Below are 21,967 nucleotides of genomic sequence, written 5' to 3'. Positions count from 1 at the left end.
TTTTGACTCGCCCCACGGGCTCGTCAAAATACAAACAACGAGTGAAAATATAAAGCGATACTACACACCAAAACATCTAATAAGAGATTTATTATCCAACTGCTGTAGTCAACAAATTTTTTAAGGAAAGGGGGAGAGTGTGACAGTTTTGCGTGCGCACGCCGTCCTGTCCGGCAAACAGATTTTCTACTGTACAAATAACTGTACAATATCGCTGTATATTTTTTCTGTTATTTGGACGGTATTCGTTGCAGTTGAATAATAAATACCTATTTTGACAAAACTTTCCATCACCTTTCATCAGAATTGTAAATGTGATGCAGTGGGAGTAATGCGGGAGTTAAGAGTGTTTCGAAACTCACAGGTAGCAAAACATTTTTCTTTTTTTTTGACAATCACACGGTATTTACTACTCGGTCATCAATGTCTTTCGTATTTAGCTTATTTGATACATGGGTTTAGCCAAGCTTAAAAGCGGAACTCCCATAAAATACTTATCATTTACTCGACACAATAACCTTTAAAGAAATTCATCAATAAGCGTTTCACAAAACCGAATAGAATAAATTGAACAAAACGAAGTAATCTATATGAACACAATACGCATATCTTTACATCCGAGTATCAAATAGCAAATCCTGCCTCAACGAAGGATGGCCGAATTGAAGAAATGTTTTCCAAGGTAAATCCAAGAAATGCATTTAGAAGCTAAAGTCCATCTATTCAAAGACGTGGGGTGTTGAGCAGGTAAAGTGTAATTTGAATATTAATTTGTAATTCGAATATTTGAATATTATCCGACGGTTTTGCAGTCATTTGATCGTCCGTAGTTTTACAAGTCTTTTGCCAATAACATTTAAAGAAATTCACCATAAGTATTTCACCAAACCGAATAAATTAAACAAACGAAACGAGGAAATCTCCATACGTTGTAAACAATATGCAAATCACCACTTGCGAAGGTCAAAAAGTAGATTCTATCTTGGTTTCCAGCCGCAACAGAAGAAGAAATTTTAGCAGTGTACGAAGCGGCTGTGCCCACTAATAAAAAGAAAACTTCAAAACTTTCCTTGGTAGTAAGCTTGTTAGCAAATACGCTTTATTATTTTTAGACATGAGGTTATCGGCGAAAATCGATACAAAACTATTTGTTTACAATTCAGTTTACAAGTGTTATTGTTTAGCGGGTTGCCGGAACTCCGCTAAAACCAGTAAATCTTAACTAGATTCTTTGAAAGGATATCCCATCTGTTAAAAAACATCAACAAGGGAAGCCACTTGCATTTGAAATGTGCGCTGGGTGCTTATCTTTACCGGTTCATGATTGCTTTTTCTTTCTTGTTCAATTAACGCGCATTATTTACAGGTCACCGTCCAACTACATGTGAGGACTCAAAAGGTTGCTGATGATCGCTTTACTGGAAGAATCTTTCTCGGTGTCTTCAAAAATGATCCATATAACAATGTTGCTTTTCTTAACCGGTTCTCAAGGTCATCCAGCTTGGCAACCCGAGCTCTGTCCGCTTTATTACTCAAGGAATCCTTACCAGTGTAAATTGAAGTCCTTGCTTTAAGTCATTAATCTCACCCGACAGGTTAGCTGTTATGGAGTTTAACGCCTAAAAAGACATCATGGCGGCGTTTGGCTCTCTGAGTCAAGCTTCTCGATTTTCTCCACCAAACTCTTGACCAGTTAATTCGTCAAAATTACCATCAGTGGACATTTCGCCTTGGAAATTGGCTGTTCCCTTCCGTGACCGTAAATTATTTTTGCTCATGCTCGCCAGAGTTTCAGATCGAGTTTAGGAACGGAGCACCGAGTGGCACTTCCTAACACATTAACATTTCCCAAGTCTTGATAGCTCAGTTGATAGAGCACTGCACCGGTATTCACAGAGATTATTGGCTCGAATCCCGTTCAAGCCTGAATTTTTTTGAAGCGCTTTTCTCGCAAGGGCTTAAGTTGTGTTGCTGATAATCATCACATTTTTAACTTATTTAAATCTTTTTCTACCATACAAATTTTAAGATCTTTCATATGTTCAATTGCGGAAAAAATTATCTGTGTGCCATAAAGCTACAGGAAAACCTTGAAAACATAGAAAATAATTCAAAATATGTCGACCGGCCATATAACAACCTGATTGATTCACTTAAGTTATAATCATGTGAATTAACATAGCCATGTCATAAAAGGAATTACGGGGTCCAAGTTAGATAACGTTTAGGTTGGGGATAGTGACAGGGTGAGGTGTTAGACATATGCCTTTAAAAAAGGCACTTTTCTTCAAGCCATATTAAAGCCATTTCAACGCAATCATATAAGCAGTGGCGACGACGGAAAGATGTTTCGTCGCCAAAGGGTTCCGAGTTCAATTCTAGATTGTGGCTCGCAGTGTTTTGGAAAAAAGTAAAGGTGTCTGGTTGCATTAAAAACGAAGCAACTGCGGAATCTGGTCATTTTACGTTGTTTGACACGCGGAAAGCAAAGAAATGGAAGAAAAGGTGTCGCCTCTCGTTCTGGTTGCTAAGCTATTAGAGAGCAAAAGATTTGGGTTTTTTTTTCATGGTATCATTAAAAATGTCTCAAAGTAACCTTGGCACCTTGGAAACGAAAAAACTTAGTGGAAAAACTACGCGGTTTAAAAATTCGCACATCCCGGAAATATAATATTCGCGCTTTTTTACATGCTCATCGGTCACCATGTTGTACACATCATCATTTAATGTGATTACTTTTACGGGATTGTCTTCACCACAATTAATTTTGGAGTCTAAGCAGCGCTTCCTAAATTTACGTTTTCTTTAAAGGGAACTCGAAATTAACTACGAGCGAACTGTAGTAGATGCTGAGCATCTACGTAGCGTTTTTGAGAACTTTCTTGAAGAAAGTGTCAGTGATCCAAGTCAATTCTTAGGCACTGTTAGATCAATATTTTACTAAAATGTGTGTGGAATGAGCGAAAAAAAATTATTAGCATGTGTCGAATAAAATTTTTGGAATGTTTTTTTTCAAAATCACACTTTGGTGGATTTCACTTCCGTCCGTTCCCAAATAACGATACTAAGTCCAATTCTAGCTCTGTCAAAAGAAAGGGTTCGTGTGAAGCACAAGATCAAAGGAAACGTGATACTGGATTCTTTTAACCCATTTTATTTGATACATACCAGCGATGCAGTAACCCCTATTCTAGTTGCCATTTTTATACAAGTTATGGTTTTGGAACCTTAACTTTGAACATCATTTGATGTTAAGCTTTGCCCCTCTTATTTTCTGATGTGAACAGTTCAGTTTTGTTCACTGAACGAAGATGTATCCAATGGCCTTGATGAATTCGTCCCCACTATCTCCTCCGTGCTGAGCCACGTTCCCACACGTGTTGGTGTCGTCTGGATATCCTCCAGTACCAAACCCGATTCTGGAGTCGCTGGAGATGCAATCATTTTCATTGTTGCCCACAATGCCTATCCGTGCCTTGGATGAACCGGCATTGTCACTCAGAACATTGAAACCTTCTCTTTCGCAGTTTTGCTGCAGGGAGGCTTGAGAACCGATCAGTTTCTTCCATTCGTCGCGACCCAGATTGGTGGGACGGTATTTACCATCCTGAATCAGGGAGTAGAGCGAGCTAGCCTCCTTGTCCAAAAGATAGAATCTGTTTTCTACCCCAATCTTTATCCCAAGGCAGATCTTGGTAAAGGGTGTGGCCCAGTAGGATGGTAGCTTGGTCTCCATCTCGTCCAAACCAGTTTTCCCTTCAGGGATTCCATATGATTTCAGGTCGGTCCAGTAAGATGAATCGTAGTGGAACGTTTTCTGCAAGACACAATTAAGCAATTAACTATTCGGACCAATTCAGCCTATTTAGCCAGGACAGGAATTTTTGATAGTACCCAAACATGTTGATAATTCCTTCTAGCTTATTTGATAGTTACACATTATGTTTTATAATTACGTCAATTTAGATATAGAAGCACTCATCCTTAAACATTTTTTTCAAAAATAAATAATTACTTACATTACTTTCAGTACAAGTTGGTTACATCACTAGCAATAATCCACCATAAATAACTAATATTACTCACATTACTTCAGTTACTACGTGGCAAAAGTAGCCTTTTTGGGGATCATCAGTTACTACGCTTTTGTACAAATTGACTAAAAAATTGGATTGGTTCAATATTTCATCTTGTTTTGACAATCGATCCGCTCTTCAGTTTTATATACCTGAGATTTCTTTTATTTATTTTTACTGCTTTAACTGTATTTTTTAATTTTCAGCGCTTTTAAACCAGTTCGTCCGTTAAAGACTGTAGTCAAGACAGCCGAAAGCTTGTTTTAAATATATTTTTAGCTAGAGAACGTTCTTATATTTCACCTTTATTATTAGTACTGTTTTTCGTATAGGTAAATTTCAACTGAATATATGTGCACAGATTTGAGTGTAACTGGCTTCATCGTCGCAGAAAATATAGACGGAAGGTATTAACGTCTTCGCAATATTCATTCCCGACTTTGACGACTGCACTTCAAATCTTGATCGAACACAGTTAGAAAATTTCTCGGTCAAATATGGCCTTTAGTTAAGTTCTTCAGGCGAAACTGCAAAATTTGGACTATCTGTTTACAACGTAAGGGTTAAGCTGTACCTTTGAGCTGTCAATTTTCATGACCATGGTCCATCCACCGCCACCACATTCGCCAAGGTCATCACCATCCATGTAGCAGTATACAGGAAGCTTCTCATAGCCAAACTGAAGCATGTATGCCTTGTTTTCGGTTGGCCTTGAAAGTCAATATGAATACAACATGTTTCTTGTAGCCTCATATTAAAGCTAGATGAATCAAATAGAAACTGGTTCTGGTGGCTCGCAACGGTTTTTAACATATCCCAATTCTTCATTGATGAATCAATGCTACCTCTCTATTTCAGTTGATACTATGACAATGATACCAACCAAATTGCCAATCATTGGTTAACAAGTTGTGGTCATTTTGTTACGCAAAAGCTTACCATAGTAACAGTATAACTTCCTAAAAACACCCTTAATTTTATCTTTAAGTGCTGATAATTAGAAAACGAGTCCGATGACCTTAAAGTTTTTAAAAATTTTTTTTGGCCTCCAGTTTTATTATATTCACCCCCCAGCAAGGCCAATTTTGATGTATGATTTAAATTATTTTGCAATGTATGATAAATGTGTCTAAGAATAATTAGTGATGCCACATGGTAAATTATGTTTATAAAGGGTACTGCTTAATAGAATTATCGCTAAGGGACCGGTCATTATTTATCGCCTGGGGGCTGCGGAGTTTTTTGGGCTGAACACGGCGAAATTTAGCCGATCCTCCCTTTAAATGTTATATCACCGAAGTGATCCCCCCTCAACACTGTTGACAACTGTCGTGATCCTCCCCCCATGTCTTCGCACACATATTCAGCTTTTCAGGTGTATATTCAGTGTTTTTTGACATTCAGGTAGAAAAGCGAAAGGGGCTCTTTCATGAAGACCATACCCCGAAGACGTTTGCAAGCGACGAGCTTAAATATTTTCAAGAAGCTCAAGAGCGAGTGAAGGTGCTGTACGAAGAACTCCAGAAAGCCTCCAATATGCTGTCGACTACTCATATAAACCTGAAGAGGAAGTTTCCCTCTTGCTTCGGAAGAGATAAGCAATCGCGAAGAAAAAAAGAAAACAAAAGAAAGGTAGAAAAAAACAAAGGAGAAGAGATTACAGCAGAGGGCATATATGCTTCTAGAAAAACTTACATCAAGAGAGGTAACTGAAGAGGTCTTTGATTCGCTCAAAAACAACAAGAATTTTACAAGCGTCACAGCAATTAATGCAGAGTTCACCGGGAAATTAGTTACGCGTCTCCATCTGGACCCACTTTTATGGCTCCTGGAAAAAGACGTTTTTGACAAAGACTTAGCCCATAATATGGAGATGGTAGTGACCAGTCTCAAGGAAAGTGGTAAAGGGTTAAGCTCGGGCGAAGATTCTCCCGAAGAAACTGACGAAGAAGCAGTCCAAGAGTTGGATGGGGGGGCTGAGTCTGCCATGGAAGCGTAATGGGAACAGGATGGTGAAACAGTCACACACAAAAAACACATTTTATAATATATGTATATCTTTTCTTGTTGTTGTTGTTGTTTTTAATAATTCCGCGTCGTTCGGCCGCGTTCAATGAACTTTTCTATTGACTCTTTTCCATTGACTCTATTCGATTCTCTATAAAAGAATTTGAAACATGGAACTTTGATATTTGAAATATTAAAAATTAAACAGTTTCAAACATTGTCACTGATACTACATGCACAACAATTGATTATTTTATTATATAATTAAATAGCATATTTTCGTAAAAAGGAGGCGATCATTTGACATGGTTTTATATGTTAAATATTCATGGAGATCCTACCGCCACCAGAAATTCCATTTTTTTTCTGGTCCCCCCCCCCCCCCCCATTTGTGTCTGTCAATTACGCCTGATTCCCCCTTCCGTTTCTCAGAAAACCATGTGATCCCCTCCAAAATCCTCCGCCCCCCCCCCCCCCCCAGGCGATAAATAATGACCGGTCCTTAAGTCAAATAAAAATGCCACAATTTGTCAAAATGCTCTTCATAGTTTTTCATCTAGCGTGCGTACTTTTAATAGACCAAACAAACCAATTAGATAGAGAAAACCTATGGAGACTATGGAGTAGCTCTTCCTTTTAGACCCCCTTATTTATCGAGATATTCATTTACTAGAAGAGTCCTGTTCCTATCAAATCAGTTGAAGTGAGGTACGTCGATAAAATCGAGATAAATGTATTTTTCAGACAGCTTAAAAGTAGACAAAATATTATTACGTCAACCTGAGTTTTAGCTCAAAACAACGATCCACGAATGGATTACAAGCCGTGTAAAAATGATATCAGGGCAAGTTTCCATCTTTGTGTATTAGACTGCTGAAAATGCTCTATTCTGGGTAAATTCCATGGCCATCTTGGTTGATAGACCGGTATTTTGAATTGTCCTAGATTTCATAAAAAATTAAACTCGCTACATCTTTTAGGCCACAGAGATCTTTTTGTAGAAATTAAAGAAGATTCGAATTTTCGGTTCTGTCGCCGGATTCTCCGTATTTACAGACAGGCGCTCTCCAATATAATTAAAGGTTTTTTCTAACAAGTATAATACCTTGTGCACCGATGTCACCGATGTTGGCAATTTGTTTGATTTCATTATTGTAGCGTCAACTGCAACTACCACAACTGTAATACTGGTCTATCAAAGAAGAGGTGCTGAAAAAATGCTGCAAACAGTTGCCAGCCAGCTTCAGATCGTAGTTTCTGCATATTTCACTACAACTTACTGATCTTTGTCATAGATCTCTTTGCATGAACTTGGGCCATGGTGTTCGCAGGTGTCCAATACTATCCAAATAGAAGGTGCACAATAAATCTTTTTAGTTATTTTACACTGAGATCATTAAAAAAAACGTAAGTTACTCACTGTTCACTATTTAAAGATTAGGAATGCCGGAAAACGACAGATTTAAACCGTTCGATACATCGGCAAGGTAGAAAACATTTCCGACTGTACCTTGTTTTGGGCATTCAAGTTTGTTCAACTTTTCAAGGACAGTCTTCCAAACTCTGTTCCTTTTACCAGCGTTTACGTAAATGGTGAAATACACCAGGCAAAAAACTCCAACGAATTTCAACGTTGCCATTGTATAGTCTTCGAACCGGGCAGCAGATACGGTTTTCAACGAGAACTGATAAGTTCGCATTTGACGAGTCCGTGGTTTATTAACCCTTCGATCGCTGCTTAACAGTAAAACTATTTTCTCCACAGAAAAGCCTAGAGGTTGTCTTTCTTCTTTTGTGGAGAATTGCAAAGTCAATCAGCTCCCAGCTAATGATTGGTTCATTACTTTGTTACAACCAAACAACCAATAGCAAGCTCGCTGTGAAATAACAGAATGTTGATGTTTTAGAAAGAAGTAAAATAACCATAGACACTCGTTAGAAAATATCGAGCCTTAAAGTGTTTTCATCACCTGTTGAGTCAAATAACGTAGGACACGTTTGTTTTGAAATATCAGAATTCCACCACCAAAGAGCTTTTGAAATAACGATAGATACAAAAGACGGTCATTGTCAATAAATTTGTTTAAAAAGCTACTGGGAGTTAAATAAATTATTTTGACCACCCGTTAAGAACCTTTTGCCACATTCTTTTCTTAATTTTCGTTAGCTTATAGAAAAGGTGGAACTTGTAAGTAAATTTCAGCCCCTCTTCTCCAAATTATCTACCTGTGGTTCTTGTCGAAAGTGATTCCATGACAATCTTGATCACTGAGCACAGAATCAGTTCTTCGTAGACAGTGCGGGGGAAAGTCTCAAGGAAACACCCTAGAGAGCTAATTAAAGTTCCCAATACCTCCAAGTTAGTGTCTTCTCTTTCTTTTTAGTCTACCGTCTAGCTTACAGATAGATTGGGTTAAGTTAAAATGTTAAAAGTTTATAAGTGATTATCTAGCGTCTATATAGTCAAATAACTACGGAGCTTTTGAGATAAAATCGCAGAATAGCCAAGCCATGGAGATAGTTAAATAACAGTAGATACGGAGGTCAGTTTTTAGTGTTTAATTATCACCAATAACCAAGCCACAAAGGAGGTAGATTTAAGCTGTGAAATTGTGTTACAAGCTATTGAAAATACGCCGGTTTAATAGGTAAATGCTTACCACCCAATAGGTCAAATAACCGACGGGACGTTTGTTATGAAAAAGAAGAGTAATCAAAGTTAACCGCCGAGATAATAATATACCATATACTATGACCATTCGTCGGTCTGTAGTAGATAAGATGGCCGAAGAAGACCAAAACAAATATCATGAGGTTTTTAAAACTGCTATAGGCCATATTTCATGAGTGGAAAAGAATCAAGAATCGGTGCTTTTTCTTCAAGGCCCTCTCACATGGGACTTTAAAAATATAAATGTAGTTTTCAATAAATGTCAGCATGAGTGCAGATAAATTAAAAACGGTTTTCAACAACAACTATATAGAATGTACACAGGGAGACTTGCTGTTGGTATTATAGGAGATGATGTAACGCTTATTATTTGTTTACCTTATTCTAGGGTCTTCAAAAAAGCTCACGTACAGAGTTATTACACAATTAGCAAAGACAAAATCTAGCCTCGACCATTGAAAAACATTGAGGCATAATGGAAAGTTTGTTTTGGTAAAAAGAATGTAGGAGAATGGCTAAAATTCTGAAAATTTGACACGGGACACACCTTGAGGGGATGAAATAGAGGTCTGTTCAAATATTTGAAGAGACAATGTGAATAAAGAAAAGGAATTCCGAGAGTGGTGAATTGGTAAAGCTAAGCAAGCTATTACCTTTACTAATACTAGCTTCAATAGGCCACATTGTTGTGCCAAGCAATATGATGTAGATGACTATTAGATAACTCTAAGAGAAAAACTGTTTAGCAATTAGACCCGTAGCCTGCAAGGGTCCAATTGTTTTAGTATCATCCAACTAGTCGGACAAAAAAGGCAATAATAAAGTTAGCAAATGCAAGTTGAAGAAATATTTATTGGGGAATAAAACGAAAGAAAGCGTCACGCTCGATTGCGCCAATTTCGCTACTCGAGGACTATTGCTAATAGTCCTCTAGTAGCGTAACCAATCAAAAAGCAGGATTTGCATTAGTCCACTAGTTGGGTGATACTAAAATTAAATATCATATATACTCGAGTGGTATTAACATGCTCACTAAGTGTGCTGTGATTCGGCGTGAAAGCCTTGATGGTTACGGTTGCAACATACCGTATTTATTGAATATGACCAAATTAAAAAGTGGATTTCTTCCTAACGTTGGGCAAAGGGTTAAGGGGCTTCCACAGAACGTATTCAATAAACTGCAGAAGGTCAACAATCTGTGTAGTATCGTTAAAGCTTTCATGGACTATAAATAAATCAGTATCTAAATACTTTTGCGTTTTTCAAAACTTTCCATCCGTGAGTTTTTAAGTCGGAGTTATTCTCCAGTTTTACTCATTTTATCTTGCCTTCATCACGTCATTCCGGTCCTGGAATACGAAACAAGTTGACAAGCAATCATGCAGTAAACCATGTTATTCTATAGACACCGCAGTGAAATACCAGGTGAGCTTTCGCACGAAAACATGTATCTTCACATGCGAAAATAACGTGTTATCTCAACACTTGAAAAGATCACCGTTGCTATGGTTGTACATTATAAATCGCGCCTTTCGCAGCGAAAGTGAAATGTTTTGGTATATCATTGCTTGTTGTATAACAAATGAAACATTACACAGCCGCTTGGAGATAGGTCATTTCTGTTCTCGGTTTGGAACAATCGAAGAGATATTTCGTATCTCCGTGCAGCCATGTAATATCCTCTGTTTAACGAGACATTAACGAGGGCCTTCGGTGTCCTGCGGGGTACGATGAGGAATGAGATGATGAGTTAACGAGGCAACATCTTGTCTATCGTATCTGAACAGTATCCAATCTAAGATTCTAAGGTTACTGTTAGCAAAAGCAGGATTTCTGAGCATCTTACTCTGTAATCTCAGAGAAATCGACTCAACTAGATCTTACACGACCTAGTTCGGCATTTTTCAGTTCATGCTGCTTAGTATGTTATGTCATCCACCGTAAGCTCACAGGATACTCTAAGGGATATTATTTTTTCTTATAAAGGAAAAACAGAAAGGGTTAAAAAAAGAAATTCAAAGTAGAGGGGATATTCCTTTTATAAGTAACAAAGATGAGCGCGGCCTCAAAAAGGTTGAGTTATTTTTCCTTTTTGCCTGAAAACAATATTTAGATTTTGGTCATTTTGGTTTGAAATAGGGTTTGGTGTAACACATGAGAATAATTCTTAGAGGAAGCTATTTTTACCTTTTTTATGATTTACATCTTGAAAAGTACGATTTAAAACACCAATTAGCTTTGGAAATTTGCGGCCCTTTAAAGTGTTAAAAAAAAATCCAGGTAAGTCTAATCTCAAGTGAGGTTGGAAAAGTCGTATAATTATTTCAGTCTGTAATAGGCTTTAAGGGTTTTAATCTGCGCACCATTCATACCAGCCAAGTTAACATCGGAGTTGCCTGGAGCGTGAGGTCTGAATAATCAGAAGAATGAGTTAATTAAATAAAGAGCACTAGAATTAAAAAAAATTATCCTTTTAGCTCGGGTTAGAGAAAATTATCCTTGTTGCTGATAATCATCCATGTCTTTGACTTCTTTAAATCTTTTTCCACAGTGCAAATTTTAAGATCTTTCATGAATTCACTTGCAAAAAAATATTTTTGAAAAGTGAGTCATAAAGCTACAAGAAAACCTTGAAAGCAAAGAAAATAATTCGAAATATGTGGACCGGTGATAAAACAACCTGATTGGTTCACTTAAGTTATTACCATGTGAAGTAAAATAGCCTTGTAATAAAAGGAATTACGGGACCCAAGTTAGATCACGTTTAGGTTAGGGATAGTGATAGGGTGAGCTGTTACACATATGGCTTTAAAAAAGGCTCTTTTTTAAACCCATATTAAAGCCATTTCAACGCAGTCATAACTAGTGGTGACGGAAGGATGTTTACTCGCCAAAGTTCCGGGTTCAATTCTAGATAGTGGCTTGCAGTATTTTGGTAAAAAGTTAAAGTCTCTGGTTGCATTAAAAACGAAGGAGCTGCGGAATCCGGTCATTTTACGTTGTTTGACACGCGGAAAGCAAAGGAATGGAGGAAAAGGTGTCGCCTTTGGTTCTGGTTGCCAAGCTATTAGAGAGGAAAATATTTGTTTTTTATTTCAGAGAATCATTAAAAATGTCTCCAAGTAACCTTGGCACCTTGAAAACGAAAAATCTTAGTGGAAAAACTATGCGCTTTAAAAATTCGCATATCCGGGAAATATAATATTCGCGCTTTCCTACATGCTCATCGGTCTCCATCTTGTGCACATCCCTCAATGTGATTACTTTTACGGGGTCGTCTTCACCACAATTAATTTTGGAGTCTAAGCAGTGCGACCTAAATTTACGTTTTCTTTAAAGAAAACTCGAAATTAATTACAAGCGAACTTTAGTAGATGCCGTGCATCTGTTGAAGACCTAAATGTAATAACTGACCTTAAATGTAATAAACTCCTAAATGTAATAACATTTGGCCTTAAATGTAATAAACTCCTAAATGTAATAACATTTGGCCTTAAATGTAATAACACCTAAGTGTGACAACATTTGGACTTAAATGAGATGGTTTATAATCACGTCATCATTGACGTCATCAAAGGCGTCATTAATCAACTCACTGTTATTGCATAAACCACGTGATCTGTTGCACCATCTGTCATCTCATTAAAAGGGTTCTTTTATCGCAACGAGTAACATGTGTTTTCGGGTTTGTCACCTGACTGATGACGTCATTGCACTCAGTTCTAGCGGAGCTCTGCAGCGGCCCGAATCTAAGGGCTACAGAGCGGAACTTGGCGGCCATACTCCAGAAATATGTCAACGTTAAGATTATCGTCAGCTTATATCCTATTTGATATTGGGCATCCATGTTATGGCCAATTGACAGTTGTCAAAAAGGTATTCGCTGACCAGTATCACATGACTATTTCACGGGCTTACGTATTCTTTTATTTTGACCGCTGATTAGGTAATTGTTCTCCACTGGATCGCGGGCTCAAGTCCTATTTTTAATCTGTCTATGGTCTCTAAGTTCAGATTTAAATTAAAAATAAAACGGGAAGCACTGCTTTTAGGCTTGGCTAAATCTATCAAGCATTGGAGTGATATTTTATGGTTTCATTTTCGAATGATGAGATATCCTGGGTCTCAACTGGACAAAGTTCTTATTGTAATTATATATGACTTTATTAATTTTAGTTTATTAATTTTGAACTCAAGGCTATCAAGGATATAAAATTTATAACAGCTAACATGCATCAACGGAGGTAATTTTTTAAACAAATTATGTATTGAAACAACATCAACATTTAAACATTAACAGTTCTGTCCATTTCTTTGCAGTGAATGGTTACTCTTTTGTCTCTTTTCCTCTTCAGCTTTGTCAAAAAGTCAGTATTTGTTACTTTTCACTAGACACAACTAACACTAACAAAAAAAGTAAAAAGTTTGTAACGATACAACATCAGTGTTTAAACATTAACAGTTCTGTTGACTTCTTTTCATTGAAGCTTGTTTTTTTAGCCGGTTTTTTTCCTTCATCGAAAGGTCACCATGAGTTACTTTTTTTTCCAAAAAATTCTTTTGATGACACACCAATCGTATCCGTCTTTCCTAATCTCCAACCAGGCATTGGCCCATTTTGGATCGGAAATGATGCTTTTTAATTCCATGATCAGACCGCTTGAGGTACCATATTTCTTGATAAGGCTACGGACACTTATAACAAAAGATTGCACTCCGCCGGAGATATAAACCCTCGGCAACATTCGAGTTAGCCTTTGCGTCACCGCCCTAAACCGTGTACTGACTCCACATAACGATTGGTATGAATGGCACGCGTTACCGGCAAATAGAGCGGCCGATGATATCAATACCATTTGGAAGATTTTTTCTAAAAGTTCATTGGGCAGGTTTTCGATGCAACAATCTCTATTGGATCCAGACGCCAATGAGCCAACATCCTCATCAGGAACAAACTGAAGCGCTATTTGTTCCTCTCCACCCTCAATTATCTGCAAGGCTGTCTCGTTTGGCTGATCACTTTCCTCAACTTCAACCACAACATCTCCCAAGTCATCCGCACCCTCTTGTTGTTCAATTTCTTCATCACAGTCATCATCATTAACCGTATCACCCATGTCAATGTTTCCTTCAGTTCTACTCGCATATTCCTCCGTGATGTCTTCTAGTACCTCCTCACCATTGTCGTGGTCGCTCATAACTGGTTCCAAGGCCACAAAATGTTCCCCTTGATTTTCTGCAAAGTGTCCAAGGTACACAGTGGCCGTTGCAATACTTGCTGACGGGCTGAACACATGTTGCCCACCAGCTCCCAGGGAAGATACTATTTGAACGTCAATGTTATATAAGTTCGCGGCCGCATACAGTGTTAGCTGATCCCCATAGGCCCCATCTTGTGACATATGATTTGTATAGTTGCTCCAGGAAGCAAACTCATTATCTGCCAAATGCTCCAAAAGAGGAAAACCTTCGTTATCGTAGGGGTTGCTTTCTAAGTAATCAACTATTTCTTCCCTCATAGTTTCGGCAGATCTGAAAATCCCTAGCTTCTGAAGCTGGTGTGAAAGTGCACTGAATTGGCAGTTACCATCTCCTGGTGGGTTATATGCTATTTTATAGCCTTGATCTTCAATAGCCTCGACGTAGTCGTCTTTTCTCATAGCTATGTGATACTTTTTATAGTGCTGATTTTTTTTCCTTTTTGACAGCTTTGCTACTTTTTGTTTTTGTTTTTCGCGCTGTAGGGTAAGGCTAGTGACGTCATCTACAGGGACCCATTTCTTTTCTTTCTTTCCCGTTAGTGGTGAAGTATATGAAACCTTATAGGTATGTAACTGAATGTTTCTTTCTTCTACACGAGCCTCAGTTATATGTCGCTTATTAAATGATCTTCCTCTTAGACGCAAATAAACTGTTTCTCCAACGCTGTAAACAGAGGGCGGATTCAGGCGAAGCTGTGTTCGCTGCACACGCTTATCACACCTCTTGGTCGCTTTTTGTGCCAGCTTTCGCACTTTAGAAGCTTGCCGGGAACGTAGTTTCCGGTCATTTTCTGTTGGGCGAATTTTTCCAGGGCTAGGGAGACATTCCTCTTCTAAGCCGCTTTCTCGGAGATTATTACATTTCCGTGCAAAATAAATTTCAAATGGTGTTTTGTGAGCAATTACTTCTTTGGGGTCGTTATTTAGAATCCTTTGGTAAAGAGGAATTTGTTTTGCCCAGTTGACACCGTCCTGACCCATTTTACTAAGGTCGTACTCTATCTTAGATCTCAGTGACCTGTGACAACGTTCAACCTTGCCTTGCGACTGGGGGTGCCGAGGGCGACTGTAAATCAATTTAATATCCATGCATTTCACGGCTTTTTTGAACTCTCCTCCTTGATCGCTTTGAACTATACGTGGTGCTCCATGCTCCATATAGATACTTTCCAGTTCTTTTGCAACGTCCTTGCTTGATTTGTTTGTTAGAGGACGAAGCCAAACGAAACGACTAAAAACGTCCATCACTGTGAGCACCAGCCTATCGAAATTTGTTTGTATGGGAAGGAATTTAAAGGCTGGAATAAGGATTCCCGCTTACAGGGATTGTGTGTAGTGTCACGTGATTTTTTTACTAAACAACGAGGTGGTTACGTCAATGATGACGTTTGTGTAACGTTGTTTCATTTAAGTCCAAATGTTGTCACACTTTGGAGTTTATTACATTTAAGGCCAAATGTTATTACATTTAGGAGTTTATTACATTTAAGGTCAGTTATTACATTTAGGTCTTCAACATGCATCTACGTAGCCTTGTCCATAACTTCCTTGAAGAAAGTGCCATCAGTGATCCAAGTCAATTCTTAGCTACTGTTAGATCAATATTTCACTGGAATGTGTGTGGAAAATCAAAACATCACTTTGGTGAATTTCACTTCCGTCCGTTCCCAAATAACGATTCTAAGTCGAATACTAGATTTGTCAAAACAAAGGGTTCGTGTGAAGCACAAGATCAAAGGAAACGTCATGTTGGATTCTTTTAGCCCATTTTATTTGATATATACCAGCGACGCAGTAAACCCTATTCTAATTGCCATTTTGATACAAGTTATGGTTTTGGAACCTTAACTTTGAACATCATTTGATGTTAAGCTTTGCCCCTCTTATTTTCTAATGTGAACAGCTCAGTTTTTTCTCACTGAACGAAGATATATCCCATGGCCTTGATGAATTCGTCTCCACTATCTCCTCCGTGCTGAGCCACGTTCCCACACGTGTTGGTGTCGTCTGGATATCCTCCAGTACCAAACCCGATTCTGGAGTCGCTGGTGATGCAATCATCTTCATTGTTGCCCACAATGCCTATCCGTGCCTTGGATGAACCGGCATTGTCACTCAGAACATTGAAACCTTCTTTTTCGCAGTTTTGCTGCAGGGAGGCTTGAGAACCGATCAACTTCTTCCATTCGTCGCGACCCAGGTTGGTAGGACGGTGTTTACCATCCTGAATCAGGGAGTAGAGCGAGCTAGCCTCCTTGTCCAGAAGATAGAATCTGGTTTCTACCCCAATCGTCATCCCAAGGCAGATCTTGGTAAAGGGTGTGGCCCAGTAGGATGGTAGCTTGGCCTCCATCCCGTCCAAACCAGTTTTCCCCTCATGGACTCCATATGATTTCAGGTCGGTCCAGTAAGATGAATCGTAGTGGAACGTTTTCTGCAAGACACAATTAAGCAAATGAACTATTCGGAGCAATTCAACCTATTTAGCCAAGACTTAGTCAAGAATTTTTGATAGTGCCCAAACATGGTGATAATTCCTTACACATTACGTCAGTTAAGATATAGTTGCACTCATCTCTTAAACTTTTTTTTTTTTGAAAAACAGATAATTACTTACATTACTTTCAGTACAAATTAGTTACATCACTAGCAGTAATCTACTACAAATAACTAACATTACTTACATTACTTCAGTTCACGCCTTAACTCACTCACTCATATACTTACATTACTCACGATACTTTACTATACCTAAATAAAATTACTTACATTACTTCAGTTTACGCCTTAACTCACTTACTCACATACTTACATTACTGACAATACTTTATTATACCTAAGTAAAATTACTTACATTTCTTCAGTTTACACCCTAACTCTCCCCCATATACACACACTCGCGCACGAGCCTGACATCTTATTCACTCAAAAACTTCTAAGTAGTTACGTTGCCCATTTCTTCTTAAATATACCTAAGGTATTATTTTTTGTACAGATGTACTCTTCTGTCTCAAGCTTCAATTCAACTTTAAGTTGAACTTTCTATATTTGGAAGTTCTTTAATTAGAATATCCTTCAAACTAAGGTGTATCTGCTGTTTTGTCAAAGATAAGTGATGTAATTTAAAATCTTTCCAGAAAGAAATTGAGTAAGAGCAATCATAAAAGTCTTAGTTGAATAGCCACGTTTCTGCCAACCTGCTATTAGGTTACTCTGATAAAAGAAAGGTTTACAACTGTATATGTGTTCTAGGATTTGAATTAAGAATACCATCTAGCTTCAGAGGTGTCCCTCGTCCAAGCGATGTAGCGCGTCCGGTTTAAGCTGTAGATACCTAATTAAACCCATATACCAAATTAAAGCTTATAGAACTGGCTGTCAGACTTTACCAAGAATTTTGGAATGAAATAAATGGTCAAATTTTTTTCACGACCAGTAAATACGAGCGCCCGAATCACCGTTTGAAAGCTGTAAGTCAAAGCAAATTTTGTTTGTCGCCAATTTAGTTCGTTCCTCAGTTTCCGGACCCAAAGCGCGAAAAAAAAAAAGTGTCTGTGTTTTGCCATATTCAATAGGCGATTTGCATGATGGCGTCATTTGACTACAACTACCACCAGAATCCTTCACTTTTTCTGCTTCTTATGCTAATTAGGGCAATTGTTATTTAAACCCCACTGGGAATTCAAAATTTAACAAAGAAAAAACGAATGGAATTCTGGTAGTTGTAGTCAAATGACGACAACGTGCAAATCTGCCTTTGTGATGAAAAGTTACTGAAAATTTTCGAAATAGAAGTAAACAAATTTGGAGTGATCGTACAAAAATCACCCTCAGAGAAAAAAAATATCAAAATAAACAATTCGAAGACAGGTTTGTGTTGTTTTTGAGTTAAACTAGCTTCTGTCCAAATTTGAGGGCAACCGAACAAATTCCCTTTGAGTTATATCTCCTTAAAGCGTCTCCTTCAAGCGACAAAATTGATTCGAGAAAACAGCACTAAGAAAAATATCTAGCTTCGCAAACAAACTCCGCCCACAATCACATTCAACTGGGTTTTCAGATCACTGAGCCATTCAGTGCTTGGAAAGTTTTACTTCCATTAGCCTCCTGGTGAAATTTTAGTACGAATATCTAAAAAACCCTCGTGATTTGCATTATTCCCTAAGCGGTTTAGCAATTTGGGGAAGAGACAAAAAAGGATGCGAATTAAGGTGGCTGTGCGAAGAAAACAAACAAAGGAAAGCACGGCGGAGCAATTGTATTCAATTATTTCAGTGAATGGTTCCGATGATTCGTCGGTATCGGACTCAGCGCTGTCAACCAGTCGATGCTCTCGTCATCAAATTAAAACCCAAATTTTCACGGAACTTTTCTCTCCTCTTGACTCGATTGTTTTTGTCCGCTTGATCCAATAGCTTTCGCTTCATCTAACTCGGAGTCAGTATTGTCAGACCACTTTTGATAGTACGATCCTTAATCTAACGCCGCAAGGCCAACTTTCGCTTCTTCACTCATTGAACTGGTCCACTGACATTTACGTGGTCCATGTTTTCTTATAACTTGAACGAATAACACCTAATAAGAAACATGCTTGGTACAGTAGTCAGAAGAACAATGCTGATCAACTGAGTAGCCAACTCTCGACATCCGTGTAATTCCCGTAAAATTTGTCTCTTTTGATTGCATACCTGTCATAGGCTGTCAATCAAAAGGGAAACTCTGCCAATTTTTAGTATTTTTCAATATATGTATATTTTTTAAAAAGTAGAGATCACACTTCGACCATTACTTTGATTCAAAAATCCAAATGTAAAGAAAACTGCCAATCTGAAAGTATAAACTAGCGTAACAAAATTCCCAGGTCAAATAGTGCTTTTAGTTAACTTCTTAGCTTAAAAATGTGATTGTTTTGAGGTCTGTTTGTGATATAAGTTCTTAAAACGTACCTTTGAGCCGTCAATTTTCATGACCAGCGTCCATCCTCCGCCTCCACAATCACCAAGGTCATCACCATCCATGTAGCAGTAGACAGGAAGCTTCTTGTAACCAAACTCGAGCATGTATGCCTTGTTTTCGGTTGGCCTTGAAAATCAAAGCGAATCAAAAAATGTTTCAGTTTTTATAATTATAGCCAAATGAATGAAATACAAACTGGCTCGCAACGTGTTTTAGCATATTTCAGTTCTTTGATGAATCATTGCTACGGTTTTTGAAAGTTGATACCAAATAACTCAAGACCTTCCTTTTTTACTAAATTTATTAAGAATAACTCTTTATCATAGGTATTTGGTATTTTCCTATTTTTTTTTTAGTTTTTAAGTTTTTTTAGAGTAAAATTGTAGTTTTTAGGGATAGTTTTTTTAAAGCGCCTCGGGCAAATAATGGCTCTGTGCGCCATGTAAATGAATTGTTATCATTATTATTACTATTATTATTATTATTATTATTATTATTATTATTATGTTATCAAAAAATTGCCAATCATTGGTTAGTAAGTTGTGGTTGTTTTTGGTACGCAAAAGGTTACCATAGTAACAGAATAACTAGTTTAAAAAAACCCATAATTTTTTCTTTAAGTGCTTCCAACTAAAAAACGAGTTCGGTGCCTCATGCCTTTTTTTAAAATTTTTTAACCTCCAGTTTTATTACCTAAGAACAATTTCTGATACCACAAGATTAATTATGTTAATAAAGTGTATTACATAATCGAATTATCGCTAAGTCGTCTAAAAATCGTCAAAATGCTCTTCTCGGTTAACTTATAGAATAGCTCTCCATTTTAGAACCTCCTATTTATCGATATATTGATTTACCAGAGAAGTCATGGCCTTGTCAAATCAGTTTGAATAGAAATAAAGTTTATGTATATATGCATGTAGATGAAATTTTCAAATGGTTTAAAAATAAACAAAACGTTATTACTTCAACCTGATTTTTAATTTAGAAAAAAAGATCCAAGGGTGCATTGCATCGCGACAAGTTTCCATCTTTGTGTATTAGACTGTTAAAAATACTTTATTTTATTTTCTGTAAATTCCATCGCCACCTTGGTTGATCGACCGGTATTTCGGATTGCTCTAGATTTCACAAAAAAATTATACTCACTGTACCTTTAAGACCAAAAGAGCAGACATTATGACTAGACATAATGTAATTTATGTCAAGGCATTGTTCACACGTGATTTTCCGTTGGTGAAGGTTGTACCAGCTACCTGTTGTCAGATTGAGCAACCAAAAAAAGTTGTTGTCAATTAAAATAGGTTTCAAGCAAAGCTCGTGCTTGAGAACATCCTTGATAGATGGCCCTGTTTTTTGATAAAACACATGCCGTGATATAAAAGTCTTTTTGTAGAAATAAAAGAAAATTCGAATTTTCTGTACTGTCGCCGGATTCTCCATATTTATAAACAGCCGCTCTCCAATATAATTAAAGGTTTTTTTTTAACCGGTATTATACCTTGTGCACCGATGTTTGGTTATTTGTTTGGTTTCATTATTGTAGCGTTAACTGCAACTGCAACAACTGTAATACTGGTCTATCAAAGTAAGAGGTGCTGAAAAAATGCTACAACCAGTTGCCAGCCAGCTTCAGATCGTAGTTTGTGCATAATTTCTCTATAACTTACTTATCTTTATCAAAGATCTCTTTGCATGAACTTGGACCATGGTGTTCACAGGTGTGCGACTCTACGTAAATAGAAGACAGTAAAATTGTTTAGTAATTTCTTATGAGGTGTACTGAGATCATAAAAAACACAGCTACGTAAGTCACTGTTCACTATTTAGAGAATAAGAATGACGCAAAACGGCAGATTTAAACCGTTCGATGCGTTGGCAAGGTAGGAGACATTTCTTAATGTACCATGACTTGGGCATTCCATCGTCTTTAACTTTTGTAGGACACTCTCGCAACACTTTGGGTTTCTACCAGCATTTACGAAAACGGTGAAATACACCAGGCAAAAAAACCGCAAGGAACTTCAACGCTACCATTGTTTAGTCTTGGAACCGAACGTTATAGGTAGGACTTTGAACAAAAACTGAAGAGTCCGTGGTTTATAAACCCTTCCATCACTGCTTTACATTAAAACCATTTTCTCCTCACACAAACCTGAGAGGTTTTCTTTCTTTTGCGTGGAGAATTGATAAGTCAATCAGCTCCAAGCTCATGATTGGTTCTTTACTTTGTTACATTCAATCAACCAATAGCAAGCCCGCAGTGAAATAACAGATCGTTGAAGTTTTAGAGGGTAGTAAAATAACTATAGTTACACTTTCAGAAATATTGAGCGTTGAAGTTTTTTTTACCACCCAACAAGTCAAATGACCTAGGGCACGTGTGTTATGAAATAACAGAAAAGCACCACCACAGAGTTACTGAAATATCCATAGATACGAAAGGCGTTTCCTGTGAACTTGTATGAAAAAGCTTTTGAATGTTAAAGTTATTATTTTTACTACCCGTCTAGAACCTTTTGCCACATTATTGGTTTAATTTCCGCTTTTAAGCTTATAAACATCTTGTAAGCAATTTATGGATAAAGGTGGAACTTGTGAGTGAATTCCAGCCCTTTTTCTCCAAATTGCTCACCCGTAGTTTTTGTCGTAAACGGTTACGAAAAAAAAGCATCTTGACAAGGTATTCCTCGACGAAGGAAATCAAGAAAACTATTCTGGTTCGTTCACACTAGCTACTTTCTGCGCAAAACCTTTTGTTCGAAAAAGCGGTATTTTGACTATTGTTTGACATTGATTGACAGTTCCAAGTTCTTAGCACTAAGTCCTCTGTTTCGGTTGTTAGTAGACAGTGCGGACGAAAGTTCCAAAGAAACTCACTAGTGAGCTAATTAAAATTCCCAATAGCTACAAGTTGGTGTCTTCTTCCTCTTTGAAGGCTTCAGGTTAGCTAACAGATAGAGAGATTGAGGATTATATTGTGAATAGAATAATAA

At 37.6% G+C, this 21,967-nt stretch overlaps 2 protein-coding genes across 2 annotated transcripts; both read right to left on the bottom strand.

The window, feature by feature from the left end:
- Nucleotides 1-3,089: 3,089 nt before the first annotated feature.
- On the bottom strand, nucleotides 3,090-7,723 carry LOC110046713 (putative skeletal organic matrix protein 5). Its single transcript, XM_089292565.1, has 4 exons — nucleotides 7,594-7,723; nucleotides 7,364-7,424; nucleotides 4,651-4,786; nucleotides 3,090-3,817 (listed from the first exon to the last, which is right to left on the bottom strand). Exons 1-4 carry the CDS (start codon nucleotides 7,721-7,723, stop codon nucleotides 3,299-3,301), a joined length of 846 nt encoding a protein of 281 aa, XP_089148691.1. The 3' UTR covers nucleotides 3,090-3,298.
- A 7,728-nt stretch (nucleotides 7,724-15,451) lies between these two features.
- LOC110046764 (putative skeletal organic matrix protein 5) lies at nucleotides 15,452-21,030 on the bottom strand. Its single transcript, XM_089292566.1, has 4 exons — nucleotides 20,878-21,030; nucleotides 20,642-20,702; nucleotides 18,962-19,097; nucleotides 15,452-16,449 (listed from the first exon to the last, which is right to left on the bottom strand). Exons 1-4 carry the CDS (start codon nucleotides 20,894-20,896, stop codon nucleotides 15,931-15,933), a joined length of 735 nt encoding a protein of 244 aa, XP_089148692.1. The 5' UTR covers nucleotides 20,897-21,030; the 3' UTR covers nucleotides 15,452-15,930.
- Nucleotides 21,031-21,967: the final 937 nt, after the last annotated feature.

The sequence above is a fragment of the Orbicella faveolata genome, unplaced genomic scaffold (genome assembly GCF_042242905.1).
Source record: "Orbicella faveolata isolate gen_17 unplaced genomic scaffold, um_ofav_v1 contig_24, whole genome shotgun sequence".
NCBI lineage: Eukaryota > Metazoa > Cnidaria > Anthozoa > Scleractinia > Merulinidae > Orbicella > Orbicella faveolata.
The sequence above is the reverse complement of the archived record's forward strand: the minus strand, read 5'-3'. Positions and strand labels throughout refer to the sequence as shown.

Coding starts and splice junctions, on each gene's coding strand:
- LOC110046713 (XM_089292565.1), bottom strand. CDS start 7,723: ATGGCAACGTTGAAATTCGTTGGAGTTTTTTGCCTGGTGTATTTCACC. Junction 7,425..7,593: donor ACTTGAATGCCCAAAACAAG/GTACAGTCGGAA, acceptor CTATTTGGATAG/TATTGGACACCTGCGAACAC. Junction 3,818..4,650: donor TGAAAATTGACAGCTCAAAG/GTACAGCTTAAC, acceptor TGTGTCTTGCAG/AAAACGTTCCACTACGATTC.
- LOC110046764 (XM_089292566.1), bottom strand. Junction 19,098..20,641: donor GAGATCTTTGATAAAGATAA/GTAAGTTATAGA, acceptor TTGATTTTCAAG/GCCAACCGAAAACAAGGCAT. Junction 16,450..18,961: donor TGAAAATTGACGGCTCAAAG/GTACGTTTTAAG, acceptor TGTGTCTTGCAG/AAAACGTTCCACTACGATTC.